Raw genomic sequence first — 26,023 nt, 5'->3', positions numbered from 1 at the left:
TGTTGGTTGATGGAAATTGACATTCTAGATTGATACTGATGTGAATTGAACAAGTTTCTTATTCTGTTATGTTGCACTGGGAGTTGCTCCTCTTTATGGGAGTTGAAGTGTCCAATGCTGAAAACACTGAATGTGACCAAGAGTACATTTTAGGGCTCCTGCCCGAGTGGTCATTGATGACGTCCACCTCGGGAGTAATGCCTCTAGTGCTGTTCTCTGACCCCAACCTGTTACATAACCCCGACTGTAACCCACTCCTTATCTGCTCACACACACCCCGTAGACTTCTCTGCTTGTCTATGGATGTCTAGCTCTCAGATCCTAGTCTGTCTGCTGCCATAGCTGGTGTTGTGTGATGAGCTCTCCTGTTCTTGGTTAATGCTCTGGTCCTCTATGATATCGGACTTTTTATTGCACTTTAAACACCCTCCCATTTACATGGTTGTGGAACTAACCATTTAGTCTGGAGCTCCACTATATGGAGGGGTTGAAACTTTGTTCCAGACGGAACCCCCACCTTCAATTTCAAGCTCTCCTCCCCCGCCCTATAATGACTGGCTCTCTTGGAGCAATTTCTTGCATCTCTCATTGGCTCTGGTTGTTTCCTGCTGGTGCACTGTTTGTGCCTCATTATATACTTTACCAGACAAGTGTTGAGTATTTTGTAATGTCTATATGATAAAAGGTAGCTATAGTACAACAGTGTCATCTCTTATCATTTGCTTCCCTCACTAACTGTGGTTATGGCTCTCAGCCTCTGCATCTGGTCACCTTCATTTTCTGTCTACTTATGCCTGACGATGAGGAGTAGTAGGACAGATGCCATTTCATATATTGGTAGAAGTTGCTCCCAACTGACTACAGTCAGATAGTTTTCCTGTAATGGTTAAATGGGATTCAGGCATAAAGGATTATGCTGTAAAGGACTATTGTGAGTCTTTGCAATGAGCAGACTGTCAAAGAATCAAAGAGTCCACTTTTCATGTGATATGCAAAAACGGAGGGCTTTGACCTCTTGTCAGGAGCTCAATGTTGGCTGAAGCAAGCCTCACCTTGTATGTGAACTGTCAAACATGTGATTGGAGTGCTATTGATAGTCATTTTCATAAAAATGGATTTTATCACTCCTTTGTACCAGGAGTAAATTAAATGTTTTGGGAGTTAAATTATTTTTCTCACTGTTGCTGAACTTTCCATGAAGTCTAAATAAAAAGTATTTTTATGCTTTTTAAAACTGTTAAAATGTATTGTTTAGTGTAATTCACCTGTATTTATTCATAAGCACCAACTTTATTTGGTGAATATGGTAAGGGGTCTTGTTGATCTCTTAAAACAATATTCATTTAAAAATATGTATTTCACATGTAGAATAAAATCGAAGGTTTTAATGTAAACTGCGCTAGTCTCAGAATGTGTATTTTGTCTGATGCTTGAGTCTGGTCCTGCCGGTGATATTGGGGAGGAGGTCGTGTTGGTGGTTTTGAAGAACTGATCCAGCCTCGCCCACTGCGTGCGGGTAGGCGTAGTCGGTCTTAACCAATGACTGTAAGGTTGGCAGACAGGAAATCACTGTACCTGTGGGCGTCGCCGCACCTTGGGGGAGGAGGAATGTGTTATGGGGCAGGGCAGGGCAGGGATGGGGTAGGTGACAGTAGCCACCGTCGATAACTCCGCCCACAAAGTACGTCATCATATTTACTAACTGAAAAGGGGCCGATGGTCTTTAGGGATCATTCAGAGAATATACGAGCGACTGTCCGCTGGTATAACGAGCTGTCACCGATAATGAGTGGACGAGTGGGAGACCTGAGCCCGAAGCAGGCGGAAATCTTGGCGCAGGTAAATCATAGTTGTTACCTTGGTGGCGTATTATTGTTAGGCTGTATTTGAATGCACATAATGACATGACATTTAGATAATGTCTGTGTCTAAAACGTTAAGAAAAACGCAATATTTCTGTGCATGGACAGTGAAATGTGCGACACGTTTTCTACATGTCTTGTCAATGTATTTATTGTATCAATTGTTTTAATTGAATAGTTAATATTTTCTCCCAATTCACCATATTTCGTTAAATAATGTGTGTCAGTAACTGTTTACTGTTGTGTGCAATAGTTTCGGGAGAGGATTGCGGACATTCTCCCCGACCTTCCCGTGCAACATGATCACTACCTCCTCCGCTGGCTCCGTGGTGAGGCTGGATGTGCACCTGTTTTTCCATAGCAGAACCACACAACTTGTAAATTCAGCAGTTTGTTGTTTTGATATGGGTTTTAAATGTGTTTGTAAGCCAAACAGAAATGCGCAGTCATGCATGATTACAAACTTTTAGACTGTAAGTAGCCTACAGCTATAAATAACCTATAGCTTACAGGTTTTATAATAACCCCCATCTAATAATAATTTAAAAAATCTCTCTCGGTCATTGGTAAATCTCCATGTCCTTAGCTCACCATCACTTGAAGAGTCCTGTCTTTTCCCTAATGATATAGAAAGAGAACAAAAAAAAAGAGATAATGATACCTACTTTCACTCCTACTTTCTCCTTGTCAGAGAAAACAGTGACACTTGTAGTATTCTTCTCTCTCTGTATGGGAACTGGTTTAGTTGAGTTCTGAAAAACAAACAATGAAAGAGATAATGGGTGTGTATCACAGCTTCTGCCCTCGGGGAATAACCCACACAGGCATCTGAGACATGTTGCACTTGTGGCAGCCATTAATGTTTTTCTTTCTGAGGTAATTTAGGTACATCTGTCTTTTTATGTTTTTTCATATGATTGGGATGTCTGAAACTAGAATGTATTTTAGTTAAGCCACACACTCAGTCTCACTGTCACTATAGCAATAGCCCTCATGTTTGTAGGAACAACCATAAACACTGGTTTTGAGGCAGTGGCACTGTTCTCTGAACCTGCCCTGAAATCAAGCTACCACACACTACAGCTGACTCCACCCATTGTTCAGCTCCCATGACAGTGATGCATAGCATTCTCACGGAAACTGGTGTCCTGGTCATCTCTCTCAACTTTCTTCTTATTTCTTTCTTTCTTGTTTAGAGTAGGTTTGAGTCTGTCATGAGGTATTAATGGCCCAAGCACAAACTACATTACACATAGGGATACACACACACACACACACACACACACACACACACACACACCTCTTAAAGATCAGAGAAGAGTTTGGACATTAACTAACATCCATATTTGAGTTTTTGGTCTTTGGTTCCAGTGACAGATTTGATTTCCAGTGTGCCTTTTGCTCCTGGTGATCATTACGACACTCAGAGTTTGTTTCTTATACGGTTATTAAGTAAATAGGTTATAGGGCACATCGCTCAACTGACCAATAGGGTTTGACAATGAGCCCCTCTCCTCCCTCTGTCCTTAAATCCATATGAGCATATTTACTCAGCCAAAGGGTAGTTTGGACAATGAAAAAAGGGAATGTCCACTCAATGTTTAGCCTCCAAATGTGATATTTGGCTAGTGAAAAAGCAGCCTTCTGTAACCAGCAAAACCGTTGCCAGATATGGCCATTGACCCAGTTCGTACGTGGAACGAGACTTAGAAAGACCCCTAAAAATGAGTGTGACAGTCTGGCAGCTGGCCACTAATCGTTTAATAGATATTACACAAGACAATGCAGACTGCGCAGACAGGATAAAGGAACAGTAGAAGAAGCATGTACTGAAAACAATTGGATTAAGCAGTGGTAGTACTGAAGCTGTATAAGCTTCCGTAACTGCACAGAGCTAGCGCACACCTTCCTTTGTTTCTGATTTAATCAGTCGATTGAGATGCAATGAGATGTTCTTAAAGTTTGTCTTGGCACTGCATCTCTGCCTTGTGTGCGATGTATGAATATTTGGCTCTTGTGTTTTGGGTTTTTGAATGGTACTTGCAGTGTTGAAAATGCTAAGAATTACACAATATTATGCCATGGACATAAATATAAATATATGTAGCCAATTCAGTGTGGGCTAAAGACAAGGTATATCCTAGGCTTATGTGTGTTGACACATCCATGTAGGGGGCACTAATTCAAGGCCGGCACAATTCAATATGGCTCCACGTTTAGGTCAATATTAGTACTGGCCCTCAGCCTGTGTCGGTGTCTTTGCCTTAAAAAACAGAGGCCTGACTTATACAACTGTGTTCCACGTTTGTACTATCATGGGACAGTGTTAAAGAGTAACCTGTGTAGTATTTGCACTTCAGTTATTAAAAGCAGTGGTAAACAGGAATTAAGGGCCTATGATTCTATGATTCATATGTATGATGAATATCTACATAACCCATTTTCCAAAGACACATCTTGTGTCAAGAACTGTTTCTGTGTCATGAGAATGTTTTTTTAGTTTGTTTGCTCGTTTGTTTTTCAGCCAGAAGCTTCAATATTCAGAAATCTGAGGGGATGCTCCGGAAGGTAAGACCCTTAAAAAGCTCTGTTTATTATCTTATCATTGTATATCCATATACTGTGTACAAACAGTAAGCTATCTCCCTTAATTAAAAGTATTTATATTGCTTATGGAACGTATTGATGAGAGACAAGATAATGATCACTGTTTGGGGCCTGTAAATTGTCACGATGGTACAAGGTGTACAACAAGGGATTATAGAACACACACACACACACACCTGTGAGATAATACATTATGACTATAAGCCTCCTGATCCCCTTCGTTACTAGAGTGCAATGCTTCCAAACTGTCCAACAGTAACTGTCCAGGGATTGTGTGTGTGTGTGTGTGTGTGTGTGTGTGTTCGTGTTCCTTATTCTCCAAAATAACATCCCACTTGCTTCAAAAAGTGATCTTAATTTATGTCATTAGTTCCGTGTTCAGTTCTCAGATTCCCCTTAATTTATTCTACAGGCATCAGTACATATTTTAGATGTATGTAATGCTGTCAACTTCTCATCTGCAGCATCTGCAGTTCAGGAGACACATGAAAGCAGACTCCATCATCGTTGACTGGAAGCCTCCTGAGGTACAGCCATGGGGTTTGTGTCCACCATTGGACATTAGGACATTATTACAAAGACATTGATGTTGATGTAAACTACCACTGTCTTATGCTACATGTATTACAATCATTTGTGTGGCTTTTTGGGCCTCTCTAGTATAGGGATGTTATTTAAAAAGTTATGGTCTTGAAGATACAGATGACAAACAACAAACTCAGAGATCTCTTTGGTTAAATGAATACGACTGGTCAGGAAGAAGTATAGGGTACAGTCTTCAAAGTTTCCAGCCTATAGGACTCGTACACATTAACTTACATAAACATCCTATATGAATATTAAACAGGATGGTTCAAGGCCACAAGCACACACAGAAACTGGTGGTGTGAACGCGGGCTCGTTCGCCAGACAACGTTCGGAGGTTCCCGAACGCGGACCGGCACGGTTCTTTGCCGGTGTGAAAGCCCTATCTGTGTCTTGATTTTATTTTATTTGATTTGATTTGATTAATTCATGCTTGCAGTGGAGCCAAGACCATAACTTTTTAAATAACATCCCTATACTAGAGAGGCCCAAAAAGCCACACAAATGATTGTAATACATGTAGCATAAGACAGTGGTAGTTTACATCAACATCAATGTCTTTGTAATAATGTCCTAATGCCCCACTGAAAAACTGCAGAACTTACATGACAAGAGATAATTCATACATGACAAAAAATATTAGCAGCGTCTTAAAGTTAAAAATGTTTCGGCCCCGCGGTGGTGTAGCGGTCTACGCACTGGCCACTAGTGCATGCTGCCCACCGGGGCCGGGGTTCGTATCCCGGCTCGCCAGATCCAGATATGGCCGAGGCACACGGGAAGCCGGCCGCTTCCGAGGGCGGTATAGGAGTATTTCTGGACTAGGATCCGTCGCGCAACACCGCCCCCTGGGTGCCGGAATAACGGTACTGGGCTCGAGGAGCCAGTCAGCCTAGTCTGCCTGGCGGCCTCTTCTGGGACTGCCGGCCACGGGGTCGTGCGGCGGATCCTATGCAATAGGCAGGGGATAATTGGATGCTAAGTTGGGTTAAATTGGCTACCAAATTGGGTGAAAAAGGGATAAAAATCTGAAAAACAAATTTATAAAAGTTAAAAATGTTTCAAGGCGGCAAAGCAAGGGCAGGTAGCAGTCATGGTAGCCATGCTGTGTTTTTTGTGGGTCTAGATACTGTCATTGTACAGCCTAACTGCAGTGTGAAGGGTTGAGTTGTTCAGCCTGCTGGTCTTGGCCTTTGGTTCAGCCAGCTTGTGCTGGTTCCTTAGTGTCCTGGCAGTGCAGCTGCCTCGAGTTGGAGGTAGCAGGTCGTGCAGAGGGTGTTGCTCGTCATGCATGTTCCTGACCAGCTTCACTGCAGCCTCCTCCCTCCTGGTCTGGAGTGATGGTAGGGGTTGTGAGATCTCACCAGCTTTCCTTCTGATGATTCTGCAGGCACGTGTCTGAAGATGCAAGATACACTACATGACATAAAATACATAGCTTAACTTTCAGCCATTACCCATCACTAGTGAGACCAGCGATAACAAGATTGTGTAAGATACGATAGCTGGCTTGACTTTGGAGCTGTGTCCATTCTACTAATTCAACTCTGTGATGGTCCTCAATTGTCCTCAGGTGATCAAGCAGTATGTGTCTGGGGGAATGTGTGGCTATGACCGAGAGGGCAGTCCCATCTGGTATGACCTGATTGGACCCCTGGACCCCAAGGGCCTCCTACTGTCGGCCTCCAAGCAGGACTTCATGAGGACCAAGATCAGGGACACTGAGCTGCTCCGCTTGGAGTGCCAGAGACAGTCTGAGAAGGTACTTACTGTACACGGTTTTCGCTCTGCAGCTGTTTTTCTTGTCCTCTTAGGTTTACATACAGAATCTTCATCCACGTGTGATTTTTCACCCTCCCTCCTCCTCTCGTTCCCCCATTCTCTCTTTAAGCTGGGGAGGACCATCGAGATGATAACACTGATCTGTGACTGTGAGGGGCTGGGGCTGAAGCACCTGTGGAAACCCGCTATAGAAGCCTACGGAGAGGTGAGTCCTACACCCTTAAGCTTGAACACCAGACCCTTTGAAGTACAAAAGTACAAAATTGACACAATTAAAACCAAAATATTCATATTGAATGGAAGAAGTGCACTTCATACCCATACCCTTCTCCCTGAGCAGAGCACATACTTCCTCTGTCAACAAATGTAATTCTTCCTTCTTCCTTCTTCTAGCATTATGACTGCCAATGGCCCCTGGCCCGAGCATTCATAGCATGATTCACTTACTTAGACAAATGTATTTGTTGTAAGTCGCTTTGGATAAAGGTGTCTTGTAAATGACAGAAATGTAAATGTAAAAAAAAAGAAGTGGATGTTTGAGGCTGCAACACTGCATCCACCTGTAATGTAGAAGCATTGATGTATGTCCTATTTGTTTCTCCTTCTCTCCCTCTCCCTCTCTCTCTCTGTCTCCTCAACAGATACTCACCATGTTTGAAGAGAACTATCCTGAGGCCCTCAAGCGGGTGTTTCTAATCAAGAGTGAGTTAATCCTCTCTGTCTGCACACTGGAGAGGGGTTTGTGGATGTGTGTACATGGGTGTCGGTGTGATACAGTATACACTCACTAAACTTTTTATTAGGAACACCTGTATACCTTCTCATTCATTCAGGTGGTGTAATAGTGTGGGGAATGTTGTCTTGGCACACTTTAGGCTCATTAACATCAATCAAACATCAATTGAATGCCACAGCTATGTGAGTATTGTTGCTGACCATGTGCATTGTTTCTTGGTCATAATAATGTACCTCTTCTAATAGCTACTTCCAGCATGATAATGCACCATTCACTCAAAATTCATCTCAAATTGGTTTCATGAACATGACAACGACTTCTTCAGTGTTCTTGTGGCACTTCCCAGTCAACGGATTTGAATCCAATAGAACACCGTTGGAATGTGGTAGAACGGGAGATTAACAGCTTGAAAGTGCACCTGAAAAATCAACAGGAATTGTGTGTGATGCAATCATGTCATCATTGTCCAGAATCTCAAAGGAATGTTTCCAACATCTTGTGGACTCAATGCCATGAAGAATTGAGGCTGCTTTGAGCACAAAGGGAGAGCCCTACCCAGTGTTAGTGTTGTGTCCCTAATAAAGTGTTCCATGAGTGTATATAAAGTACCCACTCTCTCTACAGCTCCGAAGCTCTTCCCGATGGCTTTCAACCTCGTCAAACACTTCCTGTGTGAAGAGACACGACGCAAGATTGTTGTTCTGGGAGGTGAGGGGCCTTTTCATTACACAGTATAGAAGTCATATTACCAATACTCTTGCACACACAATGGCCTCTGTAAGTTGTACTATACATTTGGCGATTTCTCTTCCTTAAAGGGAAACACCAAAATGGTATTGGTTTATGAGAAAGATCCAATTGTTGTGTTCTCTCTCTCTTCTCTGTCTGTCTATAGCTAACTGGCAGGAGGTGTTGCGCAAGCACATTGACCCCGATCAACTTCCTGTGGCATACGGTGGAACTCTGACTGACCCTGACGGAGACCCTTGTTGCCGGACCATGGTGAGAGAGAGAGAGAGAGAGAGGAATAGATGAGGGTCAGGAGACAACACATCCATTACAATACACAAAAACCTAGTGTTTGTGTGTGTGTGTGTGTCTCTGTGTATGTGTGTGTGTGTGTGTCTGTGTGTATGCGTCTGTGTGTGTGTGTGTGTGTGTTATGGTTGTAGATAAACCACGGTGGTACAGTCCCCAGGTCGTATTACGTTCGGGATTCCGTGAAGGTTCAGTACGACTGCACTGTGACCGTGGGCCGTGCCTCCACCTTCCAGATAGAGTATGACATCACCACCCCCAGCAGCCTACTGAGGTAAACACTTAGGGCCAGTTTCACAGACAAGGCTTAAGCCTAATCCTGGACTAAAAAGCATCTTCAATGGAGATTTTACATTGAAAGTGTGATTTAGTCCAGGACTAGGCTTAAGCCTTGTCTGTGAAACCGGCCCTTAATGTTTTGTTTATCCCCTGACTGGTTAAATGTGTAAATGCTGGGATGGGCAAAATCCTACACACCCTGTAGCGCCCCAGTACCAGGGCTGGCGTCCACTGCTAGACTAACTACTGCTAGACTAACTACTGCTAGACTAACTACTGCTAGACTAACTATGTTTTATTATCAGGTGTTCTAATAAAGTTGAAACACTGTATCTCTCCTCTTATAAGAGATCTGTCTCCTGTGCCCCCCCCCCCTCCCCCTCTAGATGGCAGTTTGCCAGCGAGGGGTCAGATATAGGGTTTGGTGTGTTCATGCGGACCAAGAACGGGGGGAATCAGAAGGTGTGTGACATGCTCCAGGTGCTGCCCAGTGAACGCTACAATGCACACCTGGTCCCCGAGGACAGCTCACTCACCTGCTCAGAGCCTGGAGTCTGTGAGTGTACACACACGTGGCGATACAGCCACACATTCACACAGTAGAATTTCAATTGTTGTGTGTGTGTGTGTGTGTGTGTGTGTGTGTGTGTGTATAATGATTAGATCACTGGAAGAGATACAGCTACCCCAGCTATTCATTGACATTGTGAGAGATGTGTACCGAAGCTCCACCATCCAAGTAATCTGTGGGAAGCAGCTCACTCGCCCAACACCACTTCAGACAGGCATTAAAACTGGCTGTCCATGGAGCGCGGTTAATTTCGTAATTGCCATCAACCAGTGGATTAAGTGGCTGTGTCAGTGTGCCCCTGAGGGTGTCATCTCCCCCAACCCAGTGCAGGGCTACGCAGATGATGTTGTCCTGGCCTCCAGGGAAGAGAGCGTCATCAAGAACATGCTCTGCAGGACGGATCGTTTTCTGGAATGGTCTGGCCTGGAGGTCAAAGCCAGCAAATGTGCTGTCCTGTATGAGAGGCGGAGTGGGGGGAACAGGTGGTACCACTCAAAAACAGACACACCCCCTGTGTTCTCTTTAGCAACACAGCCCATTCATGTAAATTCTCTTCATGAGACATACCCATATCTTGGACATAAAATTAACATCGCAGGAGAGTGGAAGGAGCAAGTCAATAACATCCTGACTGAGTTCACTTCCAGGCTGGACTTGATAGACAGTTGTCCTCTGCCACTAACTATGAAGTTAGAAGCCATCAGGCAGGTGGCCCTGTCCAAAGTTCAGCACCTCTTCTCCAATGTCCACATCCCCCAGAAAGTGCTGTGTGAAATGAACAACAAGACTGTGAGCGTAGTGCGCAGGTGGCTTGGACTCAATTCACACAGCACCCGTGACATCATCTTTCATCCCCAATGGGAGGGAGGGCTAGGGGTCCCTAATGTAGAATGGATCTACACCAGCATGAGAATTTCCCATCTTCTCAGGATGCTTAACAACGACGACAAGGACGTCAGGGAGCTGGCCCGCTCCTCCATGTTCCTGGACCTGAGGAGAAGGAAGGTCCCAGTTGCCAGGGGGGCGGAGCCCCACTTCCTTGGGTTCAAGAGGAAACCCAGCGGAAAATTGGACACTCATTCCGCTGGTTTTGGAGTCTGGTCTGATTGGCCAGACCTGAATGACCTCTGTGTCCGAGCCGGGGTGTCCCTGGAGTGGGTGCGGTCTGACTCTGAGACTGTTCGGGTCTCAGAGAACTGTATATCTGACCCTCTCACACAGGTCAGGGCAACAGCCTCCTTTGCTGGACAGAGCCACCAGCTAACATCTAGAGGGGCCAGACGGACTCTCATGGACCTTCATCAACATCAACAACAACAACACTGGACTGGTCTGAAACTCCAGGGAAAACTGGCATGTCTTCCCACAGCTGATCACTCTGTTTCCCATTCTTTTCTTAAAAACACTGCACTCGATGAGGACATTGTCATATTCACAACCAAGGCCAGATTACAAGTCCTTCCTACCAGACTCAACCTCTCTATTTGGTTTCCCTCCACTCAGGTTCCTCATTGCTTGCACCACACCACAGAACAGGTTACAGAAACACTTTCACATATCTTGAATGGCTGTTATGTTTACAAAGGAATGTATATAGCACGTCATGACAGAATTGTGAGCCTAATAGTAAAGGACATATCACTCCACTTCCCAGTTACAGTGAAAATGTATACACATGCTTGTGTCAATGCATCCATGTTCAATTTCTGTAATGACCAATGTCACTTTTCACAGTTGTCTGCTAACACACCAGATGTTGTTGTTGTTAATGAAGAGTCCAGAGAGGTGTCTGTATTAGAGGTAGCATGCACCTTTGATATAAGCCTAGAGGAAGCCTTCATGACTAAGGTCATGAAATACCAGCAGCTTGTAGACACCATCTCAGAGCTAGGCTATAGGTGTACGCTATTAATCTTTATATTTGGCAGTCTTGGACATGTGCACAGATTGGTAGTCAGAGGACTACGTCTACTGGGAATGTCCAAGGGAGAAGCAAAAAGGCTCAGCAAGTATTGCTCTGTCTCTGCGATTATTGGCAGCCGCCATATATGGCGGAGACGGTGTTACTTATACCCGTGAGCCTTGTCCTGTTGTATGTGAAAGACATTGTCCATGTCTGTTTGTGAATGCATCCCATCTGTGCCTTCAGTATTTGTGTCCCTGTATACTTGTTTCTATGTGGACAGAAATAAATGATTAAAAAGTGTATGTGTATGTAATGCTTAGTCAGGATCATGACTTTATACTCCCTCTATCCATTCTATTCGTTCTAACTCTGTGTTGTTCTCTCTGTGCAGACGTGCTGCGCTTTGATAACACCTACAGCTTGCTGCAGCCTAAGAAGGTGAGCTACAGCATGGAGGTTCTTCAGCCTGACGAAGAGAGCCTGAACTAGGCTTTAGCAGGGTTCCACAGTTAGTGATTATCAATTCATACGTACTGTTATTACGCACAATTGTTGTTCTTATATGTTTATGTAAATGTAATCATGAACCTATCTCCACAGTCTTTAATCATTTGTACAAGCATTTCACAACCACTGACTTTTTACTGTGTGGCTTCATCATATTGTGTGAACAACACCAACAGTTTTCAGCACAGAAGAAGAACCCTCTTTCTAGTACTGTCCTAGTCCTATTTCTACTTGCATTGAACCAATGTAAAAAAATAAAATAAAATAAAAAGACCGATTCTGGAAATATTGTAATTTAGGATTTGTAGTATAATGATCAGAATCTGGTAGCGGCTTATCCCATCCAACTTCTTTGTATATTCACCAAAGATCCCTTTTACTAATGATAGCTAATTATGTGGAGATATTTAGACATTTATTAGACATTTGTATTCATCTAGCAAAAATGTACAGCTGATTACACTCAATTTAATTTAAATTAATGGCCACAGTTTTGTTACATGAGATATGTGATGCATGTTCATTTGTGATTTTGTTCTCAAAATGTTTCAGATGTGTCTAACTCTATTGTGTACTTTTTTCCATTAACTTTGTTAATTAATTAATAATAATAAATGTTAAAATCCTCAATGTGGCACTTCATTATTTTTACAGGACCATTTCTGATTTTGACCGCTGGATGGCAGTGTGAGATATAACACGACCGTGAGGTTTCCATAATGTAATTTCTATTTGACAAGGGATCAACCATCCACACGCTTATTACATAAATAGCCTAGGTCACAGCCTTATTATTCCAGTGTCAACACAGTCAGGGCAAAATATAAAAGGTCAAAGCATGGACAATAAAAACAGGATTTGTGGTGATCAACTCTGATAGCCTACTTATGCGCCGAAATTAGAGTTTAGAGAGAAGAAATAACGTTGTGTATTATTGAATTTGGAATTCACGGAGTGACTGAACTAAAGCCCAATTTAAATCATTTCTGTTTACTGACTATCGTTATGCCTTTGCAGTTGACAAATGCAAAATCCCATTAGAGAGACAGGCTTCGGCTCAAAGTCAAATCCTTTGACCGAGCATTTGACGTTTCGAATCACAACTGCTGACCGCACTGACATACACGCTATCGACTACATGGTATCGACATCTACCCACGGGCATAGGCTTCAGATCAAACATCTACAGTATATGACTGAGGTCCCTCTATATAGTCGCTTGAAACATTAAACAATTCTGAGTAAACATTTCCTTTAAAGCTGAGCTAGTCCATACTACTCTCTCACCCCGTACCCTTCTGGCGATGAGCAGAGATGCGGTGAGGTGCAGATGGTGGGGTGGGTGGGGTGTGTTTACATAACAGGGTCCGCAGGATTGAGTCTGCCGCATAGGCCAAATGTGATGATGCAGGATGATGATACGCCATTTACTCTGTGATATTATATGCAAGTGTGACATGAATCCTAATGTGTCCCAAACTATTACAATTCAATATTCATTTGATAGGTTATACAATATTGTGACACAATTACACAGTGCTTTGACTCACTTGGGGTATATGTCTATTCCTCACCCAAACGGTGTGTAGCCTCGCCTGCACCACTCCCGGTAGCGGCACCGTCGTCACGTGGACCACAGATTCCTCTGACATGCACACGCGAAATTCCCTGACATGCACGCGCACTGTATGAGTCATGAAACAAGTGCAGCGCAGTGACAAGAAGCTACGTTATTGTTTCTCAAATGGTGATATATTTCCCGCATGGTGTACTGTGTGTGTACTGTGTGTGTGTGTGTGTGTGTGTGTGTGTGTGTGTGTGTGTGTGTGTGTGTGTGTGTGTGTGTGTGTGTGTGTGTGTGTGTGTGCGTGTGCGTGTGCGTGTGCGTGTGCGTGTGCGTGTGCGTGTGCGTGTGCGTGTGCGTGTGTAGGGTACCACTTGTACAGTACCTGTCGCGTCCTCTAGGCGGTACTTATGGTAATACAGGGGGGGCGGAGTCGAGAGATATGAGTAAGTGACGTCAGCGCTCCCAGGTCGCCAGAGAGAGTGAAACAAACATGGCGACAGAGCGGAGTGGGCAGCACGGGTATGTTCTGACTTTAGTGGTGTTTCTATGGAGCGCAGTGGGAGGAAGGACCGAGGCGGCGACAGCGACGAGTGTCAGCGGCAGTAGCAGCAGCGGCAGCCAGGTGCTCGGCATGCGGCTGGAGAGGAGCGACAGACCGGCCACGACCACCGACGACGGGGTCATCCAGGTGACGGAGGAGAGCAGCGTCCAGCTCCGGTTCTACGGGGTCCGGCTCCACTCGGGCACCTGGTCACAGATCCGCTTCACGGAACGAGGGGATGACGACGAGGAAGGGGGAGACTTGAACAATTATGTTGACACACCGAACAGGACTTGTGGTGATTTCACCAAAGACTTCAACATCAGGACTTACATGAACGTGAGCGGTGGTCGAGGAGGGGGGTCCACGGGACTGCTGAGTATGAACATTAAGCCGCTTCGCAAGAACGAGCCGCAGAAGGAGTACGCGCTGTGCGTCAGGGGTGGTGAGACCCGGGGGGGCAGGTGGGCTCTGCTGGGGGACAGCGACGGGAGGATCCGGGTGGTCGAGGAGAAGAAGTCCCTCCTGCCCCTGTGGCTGCAGATCATCCTCATCAGCTGCCTGTTGGTGCTCTCCGGCATGTTCAGCGGGCTGAACCTGGGGCTCATGGCGCTGGACCCCATGGAGCTGCGCATAGTGCAAAGTTGTGGCACCGAGAAAGAGAAGCGATACGCGAAGAAAATCGAGCCCATTCGCAGAAAGGGGAACTACCTCCTCTGCTCGCTGCTGCTGGGGAACGTCCTGGTCAACACGACCCTCACCATCCTCCTGGATGACCTGATCGGCTCCGGGCTGGGCGCCGTGGTGGCCTCCACCGTGGGCATCGTGATCTTCGGCGAGATCATCCCCCAGGCGATGTGCTCTCGCCACGGGCTGGCCGTGGGGGCCAACACCATCACGGTAACTAAGTTTTTCATGCTTCTGACCTTCCCGGTGTCTTTCCCTGTGAGCAAGTTGTTGGACGTCTTACTGGGCCAGGAGATCGGCACCGTGTACAACCGGGAGAAGCTCGTGGACATGCTGAGAGTAACGCAACCCTACAACGATCTGGTCAAAGACGAGCTGAACATGATCCAAGGGGCCCTGGAGCTCCGGACGAAAACCGTGGAGGACGTGATGACGCCTATCATCAACTGCTTCATGATCCAAGCGGACGCCCTGCTGGACTTCAACACCATGTCTGAGATCATGGAGAGCGGGTACACGCGCATCCCGGTGTTCGACGATGACCGGTCCAACATTGTGGATATTCTCCACGTGAAGGATCTGGCCTTTGTGGACCCGGATGACGCCACGACACTGAGGACCATCACCAAGTTCTACAACCACCCAGTACACTTTGTGTTTCAAGACACTAAACTGGACTCCATGCTCGAGGAATTCAAGAAAGGTGTGTGTGTGTTTGTGTGTCTGTGTGGTGAACTAGGTCTATTTCCTTCATTGCTTTGCATCCCCTCTCTCTTGTTCTGACATTGCTTGGGTAGGCACAGTTTTTTGCCTCTAAAGGCTACATGACAGGGCTAAGTGGTTAATGTACACACACACACAGGATACATCCACAGACTGTGCAACCCTCTCCCCAACCCCTAGCTGTGTATTGATGGGTGTATTGATGAGTGGAATATCTCTGCCTAATTGCCACACAGCAGAGGGCAAAGGGACAAAATGTGACACATACCATGTGACACACCTCGACCAGACTGTCCCAATCTATTCTCATTTAACAGCACTCCAACAAGGGGTGGGCAACTCTGGTACAGGACGGCCATGGTGTGTGCAAGCTTTCATTACAGTCCAGCAGCACTCACACACCTGGTTCTAAATGACTTTTTTATTGTTATTGTGTGCCCAGATGCAGGCCTGGTGCATATTGCACACAGAAAGAGATACTGATGCAATGGTCACATGTCAGCGTTGATGTCGTCACTCCTCACCCCTGCTGTCCTAGTGGTGCTAGCAAGCTTTACTCTGCTCTGATTGACTAAACAGCGTCAGTCTGCAGTGAGAAGTCATGGGATGTGAAATCACTGGTGTGTGTTTGTTTTGTGAGCTTGGGGGTCGGGGGGGGGGGGGGGGGGGCGTCGTCAGCCCTTTTTGTTTTGTTTCGTTATTTTTCTTCATCCTAGTTGTCCAGACTGAAACACAGTATACTGTTTTTCAATATAAGACAGGACATGGCGAGACATACACACAGGCCTAGAGACGAGAGGAGGAAAAGTAAGCCAGTGGAGTGGATTACCCCTTTCTGTCCCACTCTACCCCATCCCCCTTTCTCATCATGCCTCTCCCTCTCCCCTTCTTTCTCAGTCTCTTATCTCATTCCGGCAGTTCCCTCAGTACATCTGTCCTAAGCTCCTAGTCCCGTCTGGTCTCAATCAGGCTCAGTCTCTCCTCCTAACCCGCAGGCTAAATCCCACAGACTGCTCTGACTGATCAAACAGCGGCGAGGTTCTGACGGCTCCGTTTGTTTAAGCAGAATGATGTCTACAGGGTTGTGGGTTTACATTCTGCATGGGCCACTATACAGATACTTATGTGTTGACCCGAAGCAGCTTCAGATGAAAGCTATTCTGGCTTCCCTGGCTCAGTTGCAAAGACTCCTATATTGAATGACAGGTTAACTGAGGGCCTACCTTACTAATTGATGCTGGCAGTGTGCAGGTGATGGTAGGCCCCTGCTAACCTTCTCTCTCTCTCTCTCTTTCTCTCTCTCTCTCTCTCTCTCTCTCTCTCTCTCTCTCTCTCTCTCTTTATGTGCTTACTCTCCAGGCAAATCCCACTTGGCGATTGTTCAAAAGGTTAACAGTGAGGGGGAGGGAGACCCCTTCTATGAGGTGCTGGGATTGGTCACATTAGAGGATGTCATCGAGGAGATCATCAAGTCAGAGATCCTGGACGAGTCCGACCTTTACAGTAAGTCAACATGAAGCAGTCACTATTGGCACACACGCACACACTCTTAACTCTTGTAATCTCCTACTACTACTATTATTGAAATTCTACTAACTGACATTATAGCTATAAACAATGAGAAGAGCCCTAAACATGTCTTCTCCTGTTCCCTCTGCTCTCACACTCTCCCCCAGCTGACAATAGAAACAGGAAGAAGGTGGATCCTAATAAGTCTAAGCGGGATTTCTCAGCCTTTAAACATGACAGTGACAGTAAGGTGAAGATCTCCCCTCAGCTGATGCTGGCCGCACACCGCTTCCTGGCCACAGGTGAGTACTGTAGACCTTCTGAAGACCGGTTGTACGCTGAACCTCCCGTGACTCGTATCATTCAAAAACAGAGGCTCACCAGTCACTCGTTTCTAACGGACGACCTCCACCTTTTGTCCTGCCACTCTATGCACTCTACTGTACACCTCTTCCCATTGCCTGCCTCTGTCAACCCATTCCGTCCCCGTCCCCTCCCCATCCTCTCTCCCCTTTCTTTCACCCCCCAGAGGTGAGTCTGTTCAGCTCCCTGCAGATGTCGGAGAAGATCCTACTGAGGGTCCTCAGACACCCAGATGTCATCCAGGAGATCAAGTTCAATGAAAGCGACAAACGCTCGCCACAGCACTACATCTACCAGAGAGGCAAATCTGTGGACTACTTTATACTCATCCTACAGGTACACACACACACACACACACACACACACACACACACACACATACACAAGCTATGTTCAAACCAGTGGAGAAGTGTATCCTCATCTTACAGCTAGACACACACACACACTGGTGCTGCCATCTCTTGTCGGTAGATCCAGGAGCTGCTCACGCTGCTGTGTGTAGGACACAGCTGTGTGTTGGTTGTCGGATGACGCGTCAGTGTTTCTCACTTCTCCCTCTGTAAGATGGTGTCTTGGAGGTGTTGGATCCCTCTGACGCAGGTGGTCCTATCGAGTACGCACACGTTCAAACGTACTCCTTGGCTGTGTGGATTAGGGTCAATGGTGTGACTTCCTGTGATGTGACTCAGCCTTATGGCTTTAGCTGTCGAAACGCTTACCACATTGAACCCACGCGTACACACAGCATACTAGAGGTTTGCTAATGTTTATTTAGTTATGAATATGTATGGTGCGTGCGTACACACAGAATCAGAAACAGATTTATTGCCAAGTAGGTTTTCACATACAAGGAATTTGCTTCGGTCTGGTGGTGCATGACAATAAACGAAGTGCAAGGACAAAAACATAGGTGAAAAATAATAATAATAGAGATGAGAAGTATAAGAATAGTGCAGTGTGACAGAAGAATAGCAGTCAAGATAACATTCAGTGTCAGTGGGGATCCCGGGCCTCGTTAATGAGGCGAACCGCAGTAGGGAAGAAACTGTTTTTGTGTCTCACGGTTTTGGTCATGATGGACCACAGCCTCCTGCCAGAGGGGAACGATTAGAAGAGTTTGTGTACCAGGGAATTGCGGATAGAGAGAGGATAGGGAGAGAGAGGGGAGGGGAAAGAGATAACAGAAGGGAGGAGAAAGAAGGAGTGGAGGTTAAAGAAGAAGAGAACAGAGGAGAATATGGAGTAAGAAGGGAGAGGGGAGCGTAAGTGGAGAATAGAAATGATGAGGGGAGAAGTGAAGAGCAGAGCCCACTGCTTTGCTTTTCCAAGCGAGCAACAGCCAATTAGTCCCTCCCCTGCACCAAGATGAGGGAGGGGAGGCGGGAGAGAGGAGAGAGGAGAGGGAGACAGTGGGCGTTTCAGAGAAGGCAGTGCTTGTGCTGTGACAGAGAAGGGGAAGTGGGGGGTAGAGAGAGAATAATGGAAGAATAAATAAACAGACACACACACACACATACATTATACTCTAAACATATACTGTACATTGCACACAAAACCTTACAGAGGTATCATTAAATCACATTCCCGATTTAAACTCCCCCAGTGACGGTCAGGCCAAGGTCACCCCTCCCCCCCTCACACACATACACACACACACACACACACACTCTCCCGTCCCTGTGTGCTGATTTGCTGGGGAGGATTACCCAGCTCACCCAGAGATCAGGGATGAGTGGTGAAAGGCTCGTTTATTTTAGGTGTCAGGTCGTGAGTGTGTCTGGGTCAGTTTGAGTCCGGTTATGCACACTGGTTGCAGCTATTGTTAGTCGTTGTTAATTGTTCACTCAAATCAGATAGACAGTGTGTCTGTGTCTGTGTCTGTGTCTGTGTCTGTGTCTGTGTCTGTGTGTGTGTGTGTGTGTGTGTGCGCGCGCGCGCATGCGTGTATGTGTGTGTGCGTGTGTGCGCGTGCGTATGTGTTAGAGATGCTCTGTGGTTGACACCTGAGGTGCAGATAGTGTGACTGCAGACACTCAGCATGTAACATGAGCACACCTGCTCTGGTTCCACTGTGTGTGTGAGTGTCTCTCACACCTCTTGGGGTGGGGGGTCATTTGGATAAGTTCATCTGGATGAGTTCATCTGGGACACTGAGATACTGGACCCTGTGTATGTGTGTGATACTGGAACCTCAGGAAGCACACCTGTGCTGTGATGTAATATTCATGAGATGGCCAGGAGTCTCTGCCAGCCACAGGAGAGCTTTCACATAGTAACACTGTTTATAGAACAGTCATAACCAGCCCAGGGGTGTGCATACATAAAAATGCAGTTCATAGAGCAGGCAATGATAACAAACAGACACTGAAATACTATCAAGGGTGGAGTCAATTGGAATGTTAATTATGTCAATACAGAAATTAAATTCATCAGTACTGAGTGACTGGAAAGTTTAATACGCTACGAAAGTCTGTACGTCACAAACTGCAGAATGTAAACATAACTGGAGACACTCGTCACTGATATGACTGCTAGCAAACGTAAATCTGAGGGTGTTACTAACGAGCGGTAAATATGTTCAGATTTTGGCCATGGTTTACTAAGCTTGCAGGTAAGGTCAATCGAGTCCTTGGCGAAAATATGGCAAGTATCTCCAGTAGGGGTGTACAGAGATGTCATTATCTGTATCTGTTCAACCTACAAAATGATCTGAATCTGTATTCGGATAGAAGACCTGAAGTGGGCGTGGTTTATACCGGAAGTCACGTTAAGTTAATTATAATACAACATTATATTGGCATAATTAATTATGAAATATATTTCCACAGCCTAGCAGTTTGCTAGGTAAAACGTGAATTACTAGGCAGCACTGACTTGGTGGGGACGGCTAATGAATAGCAATCACTTTTCAAAAATGTGTAGTAATTGAAACGACTAGTTAGTGAAATCTAAGTCCTTGGTTGGAAACAGAATGGGCATTTACGGTATATCCGAATCAATCATTATGAAGAAACATAATGGCTGACACTCAGACATGTCAATCATGGCTTCTTTTTTCTCTCTGAATAATAACGAGTAACTTCAGGTAGAATCTGTATCTGTTTCCATCACATTATTTGTGCTTTTCCAAATAACGTATTCGTATTCGGGTACATCCCTAGTCTCCAGTTTTGTTTACAGTCTGCAGCTTGTAACATATGGGCTTCCGTAGCGTTTTGACCTCAACACTGGCTACTACACCATCAGTCAATCGTTCTGGCCAAACTGGTTATCAGAGGGCTTGGACTCCTCATGGACACATGCTTAGACTAGGACTCCTCATGGACACATGCTTAGACTAAGACTCCTCATGGACACATGCTTAGACTAGGACTCCTCATGGACACATGCTTAGACTAAGACTCCTCATGGACACATGCTTAGACTAAGACTCCTCATGGACACATGCTTAGACTAGGACTCCTCATGGACACATGCTTAGACTAAGACTCCTCATGGACACATGCTTAGACTAAGACTCCTCATGGACACATGCTTAGACTAAGACTCCTCATGGACACATGCTTAGACTAAGACTCCTCATGGACACATGCTTAGACTAAGACTCCTCGTGGACACATGTTTTCCTCAGTGTTTTGTTTTAACAGTATCCCTTGTGTGTGTTTCTCAGGGGCGAGTGGAGGTGGAGGCGGGGAATGAAAACATGAAGTTTGAGACGGGACCATTCTCTTACTACGGAGTCATGGCTCTGAGCTCCCCATCACTGGGTGAGCCAGCCTACACAGGCACACACACATACAAGCACACAGGCATGCACACACACACACACACACACATACACACACACACAGGCAAGACACACACACACAGGCAAGGCACACACATACAGGTGCACACACAGGCACAAACACACACCGGGCCCTATTATGCACTTCATAAGTCTTAAGCAATAAGACGAGGCGGTAGATCTAAACTTAAGACGTGGAGGCGTGGTCAAGGCCACTTTGCTATTATGCGTGCGGTAGTGGGCGCCTAAGACCCGGCGCTAAGCCCAGAAATTAGTCATGGGTGTGTTTTGGGCGTCTTCTCAATCAACCCAATCAGCGTGCCAGGTGCCATTCCCTTTAAGAACCGGCTGCGTTAAGTCATAAGCGCTATGCTATTATGCAGTTCATAGGCGCTAGACTTCATGCACGTTTTGAAACACGAGCGCGCCTCCGCGGTTTGCGCATGCGCGCCGACCCACTAGCGCCTAAGAACTTTTCAAACCACTTCTTAGCGCTAGGCGCAAAGTCAGATCGCATAATAGCAGGGGCGCCTAGCGCACTTCATTAACATATGAACACTCCCACAATGAGTAATATATGCACGGGAGTCTTACGTCTTATGTGTGGGCGCCTAGCGACACCTGCGTAATAGCAGTAGCGCGTATGAAGCGCATAATAAGGGTGGCGGTAGGTCTTAACCTGGCGGTGCGTCTTAATTAAGAGTTAAGACGGCAAGTTAAGAAGTGCATAATAGGGCCCACCATATGTGATGACACCCTGTCCCTGACTCTATCTCTCTCCATCTCTTTGCTCAGTCTGCAGGAATTAAGTCACACAGTACATCTATGATACACTATAGTTGTGCTGAAATGGTGTTTAAAACATCCAGAATTGATCAGCAGAGTAGATCAGCTGGCTGCTCCCTGCACAATGGGGATGAAAGAGATTCCGCAGACAGAAATGAGATCCACTGTCCCCAGTTGGTGTTGGAAATGAGTAGAAACACACACCACTGACACCCTGAGAGGAGGATGAGGAGGAGAATAAGAGAAGGAGTGTGTGTGTGTGTGTGTGTGCCAGCTGTAATAACAAAACCATGGACGATGATGCCAGCTGTAATAACACCACCACGGGGAGTCTCAGTGTGGGTAGCACACATACACGCACTAATAAAGAGAACAGTACATTTAGTCACAGGTCACTTTAGCTGTTGTAGTTTAAACAGGAGGGAAAGAAAACACTGCTGGACACTGGTGACACCTAGTGGTTGGATACCAGTATGGCAGCAGGTCTGTATAGATCAGCTACAGAACATGAATACACATACATACAGACATGAGTACAGTCATACACATGCAGACATAAGCAGAGTCAGTTCTAGTGGCTGTTCTCTTCTCTATCTTGTCTTTCTTCCTTTCTCTCCCTCTCACCCTATCTCTGTTCTCACCCTTTTTTATCTCTTTATCTCCCACGTTGTTGTCAATTGTTCTCTGTGCTTTGTGTGCACAGTGCGCAGCATCTATGTTTTTTGTCCTTGTTGCTACGATGTGTCAAACGCCTACATGCGTCAGACGTTTGATGATGTCAATGTCAAAAAGTCAAGCCCTTCCCATTGGTCAGTCTGTCGCCTCCAGTCAGAAAGCAGACCGTCCGTGCGCAGTGAATAATTATTCCAGTTGTCCCCCCCGGTAATGACGAGTCACTGGTGGCATCTCATTGGTCTAAAGTGGCTTCCTCTCCTGTCTCCTCTCCTTCACTGATCTTCACGGATCCCAGTGAGCCCCAGTGCCTGAAGGTCAGTGATGTTTTTAGGAAAGGAGACGAGGAAAGAAGGACACTTAACCCTTTTGAGTGTGCTTCACTGGTACTGTCTGATGTGCTGAGGTTCAGAATGTCCAGGTGCTCTATCTATGGTGCTATATCTATGGTGCTCTGTCTACAGAGATCCTTCAGGTCAGTCTGAAACTCCAACAGTTAACATTACTTGCAAAGAGTAAACGAGAACGTCTCTCTTTCTCCCCCCCCCCCTCCCCTCTCTCAGCCGTCACCCCCCCTCTCTCCCCATCAGTGACGTCCCCCCCTCCGCGACGCCTCTCACTAAAGAGGTTTTCTCTGTTCTCGCGCTTCCCAGGTAAAGATCCGTGTGGGAGGGAGGAGGGAAGGGGGGGAGATGGGTTCAATTTGAGCCAACATCACGGTTTCAGCTTCACTCTCTTCTTCTTAAGAGCCCCTTTCCAGCAAGTCCAAGCAGACTCTTTAGGGGTCCACTATTGAGCAGAGACTTCAATACTATGGGGGGGTGGAAGTGGAGGATGTAAACAGGGACAGCTTGTCAGCCGCGGTTCACTCACCACTCTCTCCGTGGGCGACCTGCGCAGCTCAGCTAGAACTCTGCCCGGCAACTGCCGACGGGGACAAGCTCTGACGCTGACAGACAAGTGTCGCAGCAGATCGGCGGGCTTGTCCTCAGTCAGCAGGCCAGAGCAGCACGGAGAGACCGGAGCAGAACGAGGAAGAGAGGAGGAAGGAACTTGCTGGATTCGGGCTCTAGATGGAGTGTATAGCTCTTCTCCACGACACTATCTCTCATGTATGACCTCTAACCCCTGATCCTGTCACTATTACCCTCGTTGCCCTTAACCACTGATCCACAGTCAGATAGTTTCTCATAATGGTTGATAGGGGGTGTGGGGTATTCTGACCATAGACCTGTGGTTAATAGCAACTTCTACCTCCACGCTCATAACTTGGGCTTTCACATGCATTATATATTGATGTCAATGTGAGACCTGATCTCATGTTAGGTTTTTGGCCCTGAATACATACTCTTAGCTTCACTCACTCCACTCTCTCTTTTAACCCCGTACATACACACACATACACGCACACTCGAAGCCTTGATGATTCTTTTTCCCCACGCTCACCACGCTGACCCCTGGGGTCCAGAGACCCTCTATGGCCATTTAAACATGCAAACATTTAGCCTCGTTTGCATGGTAAACCTGTCATCTGATTTCTGGTTTATAATCTGCATAACCCCATACTCATCAGTAATCATCAATCGTATCATCAATAATCATCAATCACTCAACATGTGGCTTTAGGTGTGTCAATAAGTTGTTAACATGTTGCTCTGTGTGTGTGCGCACTGCTGTCTACTTGCTTTGTTGTGTGTGCGTGTGTGTTTTTGTGTTTGCGGTACAGTACAGTATCCTGTCTCTTACCCAGTGATCTATACTTAATCAATAATCCAGGTATACCACTGGGCTCATGGCCATTGAGTGAAGTGGCGTCTCATCTTGACCACCTTCATCTGTCATCACTAGCGTTGCAATCGCACCCTCCTCACTCTACTACTGTCTCCGTCCCCAGTCATACAGCTCTGTCCCTCTATGTTATGCACACTTTTCTTGAATTCTGTGGGTCTGTGTGTGTGTGTGTACGTGTACGTGTACGTGTACGTGTAGTGTAGTGTGTGTAGTGTGTACGTGTAGTGTGTACGTGTAGTGTGTACGTGTAGTGTGTAAGGCTATGCATTACCCCTAGTTCACTCTTCCTCCCTCTCCGCCTATCTCAGAGTTCCGTTCTCCGTCACATGGGGGCGGTCTGAACCGTTCTGCCTCCCTGAGCTGTACTGACCGTGCTCCGGAATGCGGCTCTGTAACCGCGAGCAACTCGCAGCTCCCCAGCACCCCCTTCCAGTATACGCCAGACTTCTACGTGCGCGCCCTCTCTGACCTACAGTTTGTCAAGGTAAGACTCCTCACCCCTGACCTTTTAACCTCAGACGACCAGACCGCCAAGAAGCACTATTGAGGTCTGACTGTGTCTGACATGAGGCTGTACTTCTGAAACACCTTGGGATGCTCACTTTCTCACTCTTGTCTCTCTTCTCTCGCTCTCTCTCTCCTCTTCACATTGTCTTTTTGTCTCTCTCTCTCTCTCTCACACACACACACTCTCTCTCTCTCTCTTCCTTCTCACTCCTTCTCAGATCACCCGTTGCCAGTACCAGAATGGTCTCCTGGCGTCAAGGCTGGACAGCACGCCCCAGTCCCCTGAAGGCAGTCACCCTCGCCTGGACATCTCTGCCCACCTGCCTCCCATCTCCCCTCCAGCTACCCGCACCCCCCTGCCCCTGGCCACCCCACCTACCAAACGCCCCCCATCCCTCCATCAATCTACACCACCAACCAATCGCACCCCCTTACCCCAAACCAACACTCCTCCTAACTCCAAACAAACCCAGGCCCTTTCTCAAGCAACCCCCCCTCCCACAAACCGTACTCCCCTACCCCAAACACCTCCCCCATCCTCAGGTTCAGGTACCCGTACACCTCTCAGTCACCCACCTTCCCTTTCCTCTCTCCCCGAGCCTACTCCCCCCTCCCCTCTTCCACCTAAACCCCAGGCCTCCCCACCCTCTACTCGTCCAGAGAATGGGCCGGGCGAGACGGCCTCTCTTCTCCATGAGCAGCAGAACTGCCTGGGCCCCCGCAGGCCGAGCTATCCACACGCACACCCCCATCCCCACTCACACACTCACCCACACTCACACGTGCACACCATCAGTCACGCACATACAGAGAGCACCATCTGACAACCACCCCCTCCAGGGGGTTTGTTACGATTACACACACACACACGCGCATGCACGCACATACACGCTCTTGTACTTCTTATTGCTCCTTAATAACCATTTCACAGGAGGATTCTAAGGAGCAGTGCATTGTGGGTAGAGTGAACAAGATCCTCCTGTCTCTCCTTTTCCCTTCTTCACCTGCCGCCTACCTTTCCAACCTTCAAAGAGCAGGAGAACGAGAGAAGAGGAGAGAGACACAACTATTGTGCAGGGCTGCTGCATCAGCCACGTAACCCTGGATGGGCTGAGAACTAATCCTACTGCAGTCAATGTTAACTGCTGCATCTATAGCTTCAGGCATGAAACTGCCAGGCGTGAAACATCTGTCTTGTACTTCTCGAGTTCTCCGTG

The 26,023-nt window shown here is 46.6% G+C and overlaps 2 protein-coding genes across 2 annotated transcripts; both read left to right on the top strand.

Moving 5' to 3' along the window:
• Window positions 1-1,741: 1,741 nt before the first annotated feature.
• sec14l7 (SEC14-like lipid binding 7) lies at window positions 1,742-12,496 on the top strand. Its single transcript, XM_080528316.1, has 12 exons — window positions 1,742-1,839; window positions 2,116-2,191; window positions 4,387-4,430; window positions 4,934-4,996; window positions 6,628-6,816; window positions 6,946-7,041; window positions 7,478-7,538; window positions 8,197-8,280; window positions 8,468-8,574; window positions 8,745-8,884; window positions 9,276-9,445; window positions 11,758-12,496. Exons 1-12 carry the CDS (start codon window positions 1,786-1,788, stop codon window positions 11,853-11,855), a joined length of 1,182 nt encoding a protein of 393 aa, XP_080384442.1. The 5' UTR covers window positions 1,742-1,785; the 3' UTR covers window positions 11,856-12,496.
• A 1,405-nt stretch (window positions 12,497-13,901) lies between these two features.
• Window positions 13,902-25,630, top strand: LOC308155003 (metal transporter CNNM4; the record flags this gene model as incomplete). The annotated part of the gene is made up of 8 exons (XM_080528231.1): window positions 13,902-15,371; window positions 16,751-16,894; window positions 17,068-17,202; window positions 17,430-17,599; window positions 20,934-21,030; window positions 23,072-23,161; window positions 24,608-24,783; window positions 25,025-25,630. The coding sequence occupies exons 1-8, from the start codon at window positions 13,931-13,933 to the stop codon at window positions 25,628-25,630; spliced, it is 2,859 nt and encodes a 952-aa protein (XP_080384357.1). The 5' UTR covers window positions 13,902-13,930.
• Window positions 25,631-26,023: the final 393 nt, after the last annotated feature.

Source organism: Nansenia antarctica (assembly GCF_963989245.1).
Source record: "Nansenia antarctica genome assembly, chromosome: 4".
Taxonomy (NCBI): Eukaryota; Metazoa; Chordata; class Actinopteri; order Argentiniformes; family Microstomatidae; genus Nansenia; species Nansenia antarctica.
The sequence above is the reverse complement of the archived record's forward strand: the minus strand, read 5'-3'. Positions and strand labels throughout refer to the sequence as shown.

Bases quoted from the DNA above. Each gene is read 5' to 3' on its own strand.
- sec14l7 (XM_080528316.1), top strand. From the start codon at position 1,786: ATGAGTGGACGAGTGGGAGACCTGAGCCCGAAGCAGGCGGAAATCTTG. The intron at 4,431-4,933 runs GTAAGACCCTTA...TCTCATCTGCAG, and splicing joins CTGAGGGGATGCTCCGGAAG to CATCTGCAGTTCAGGAGACA. The intron at 4,997-6,627 runs GTACAGCCATGG...AATTGTCCTCAG, and splicing joins TTGACTGGAAGCCTCCTGAG to GTGATCAAGCAGTATGTGTC.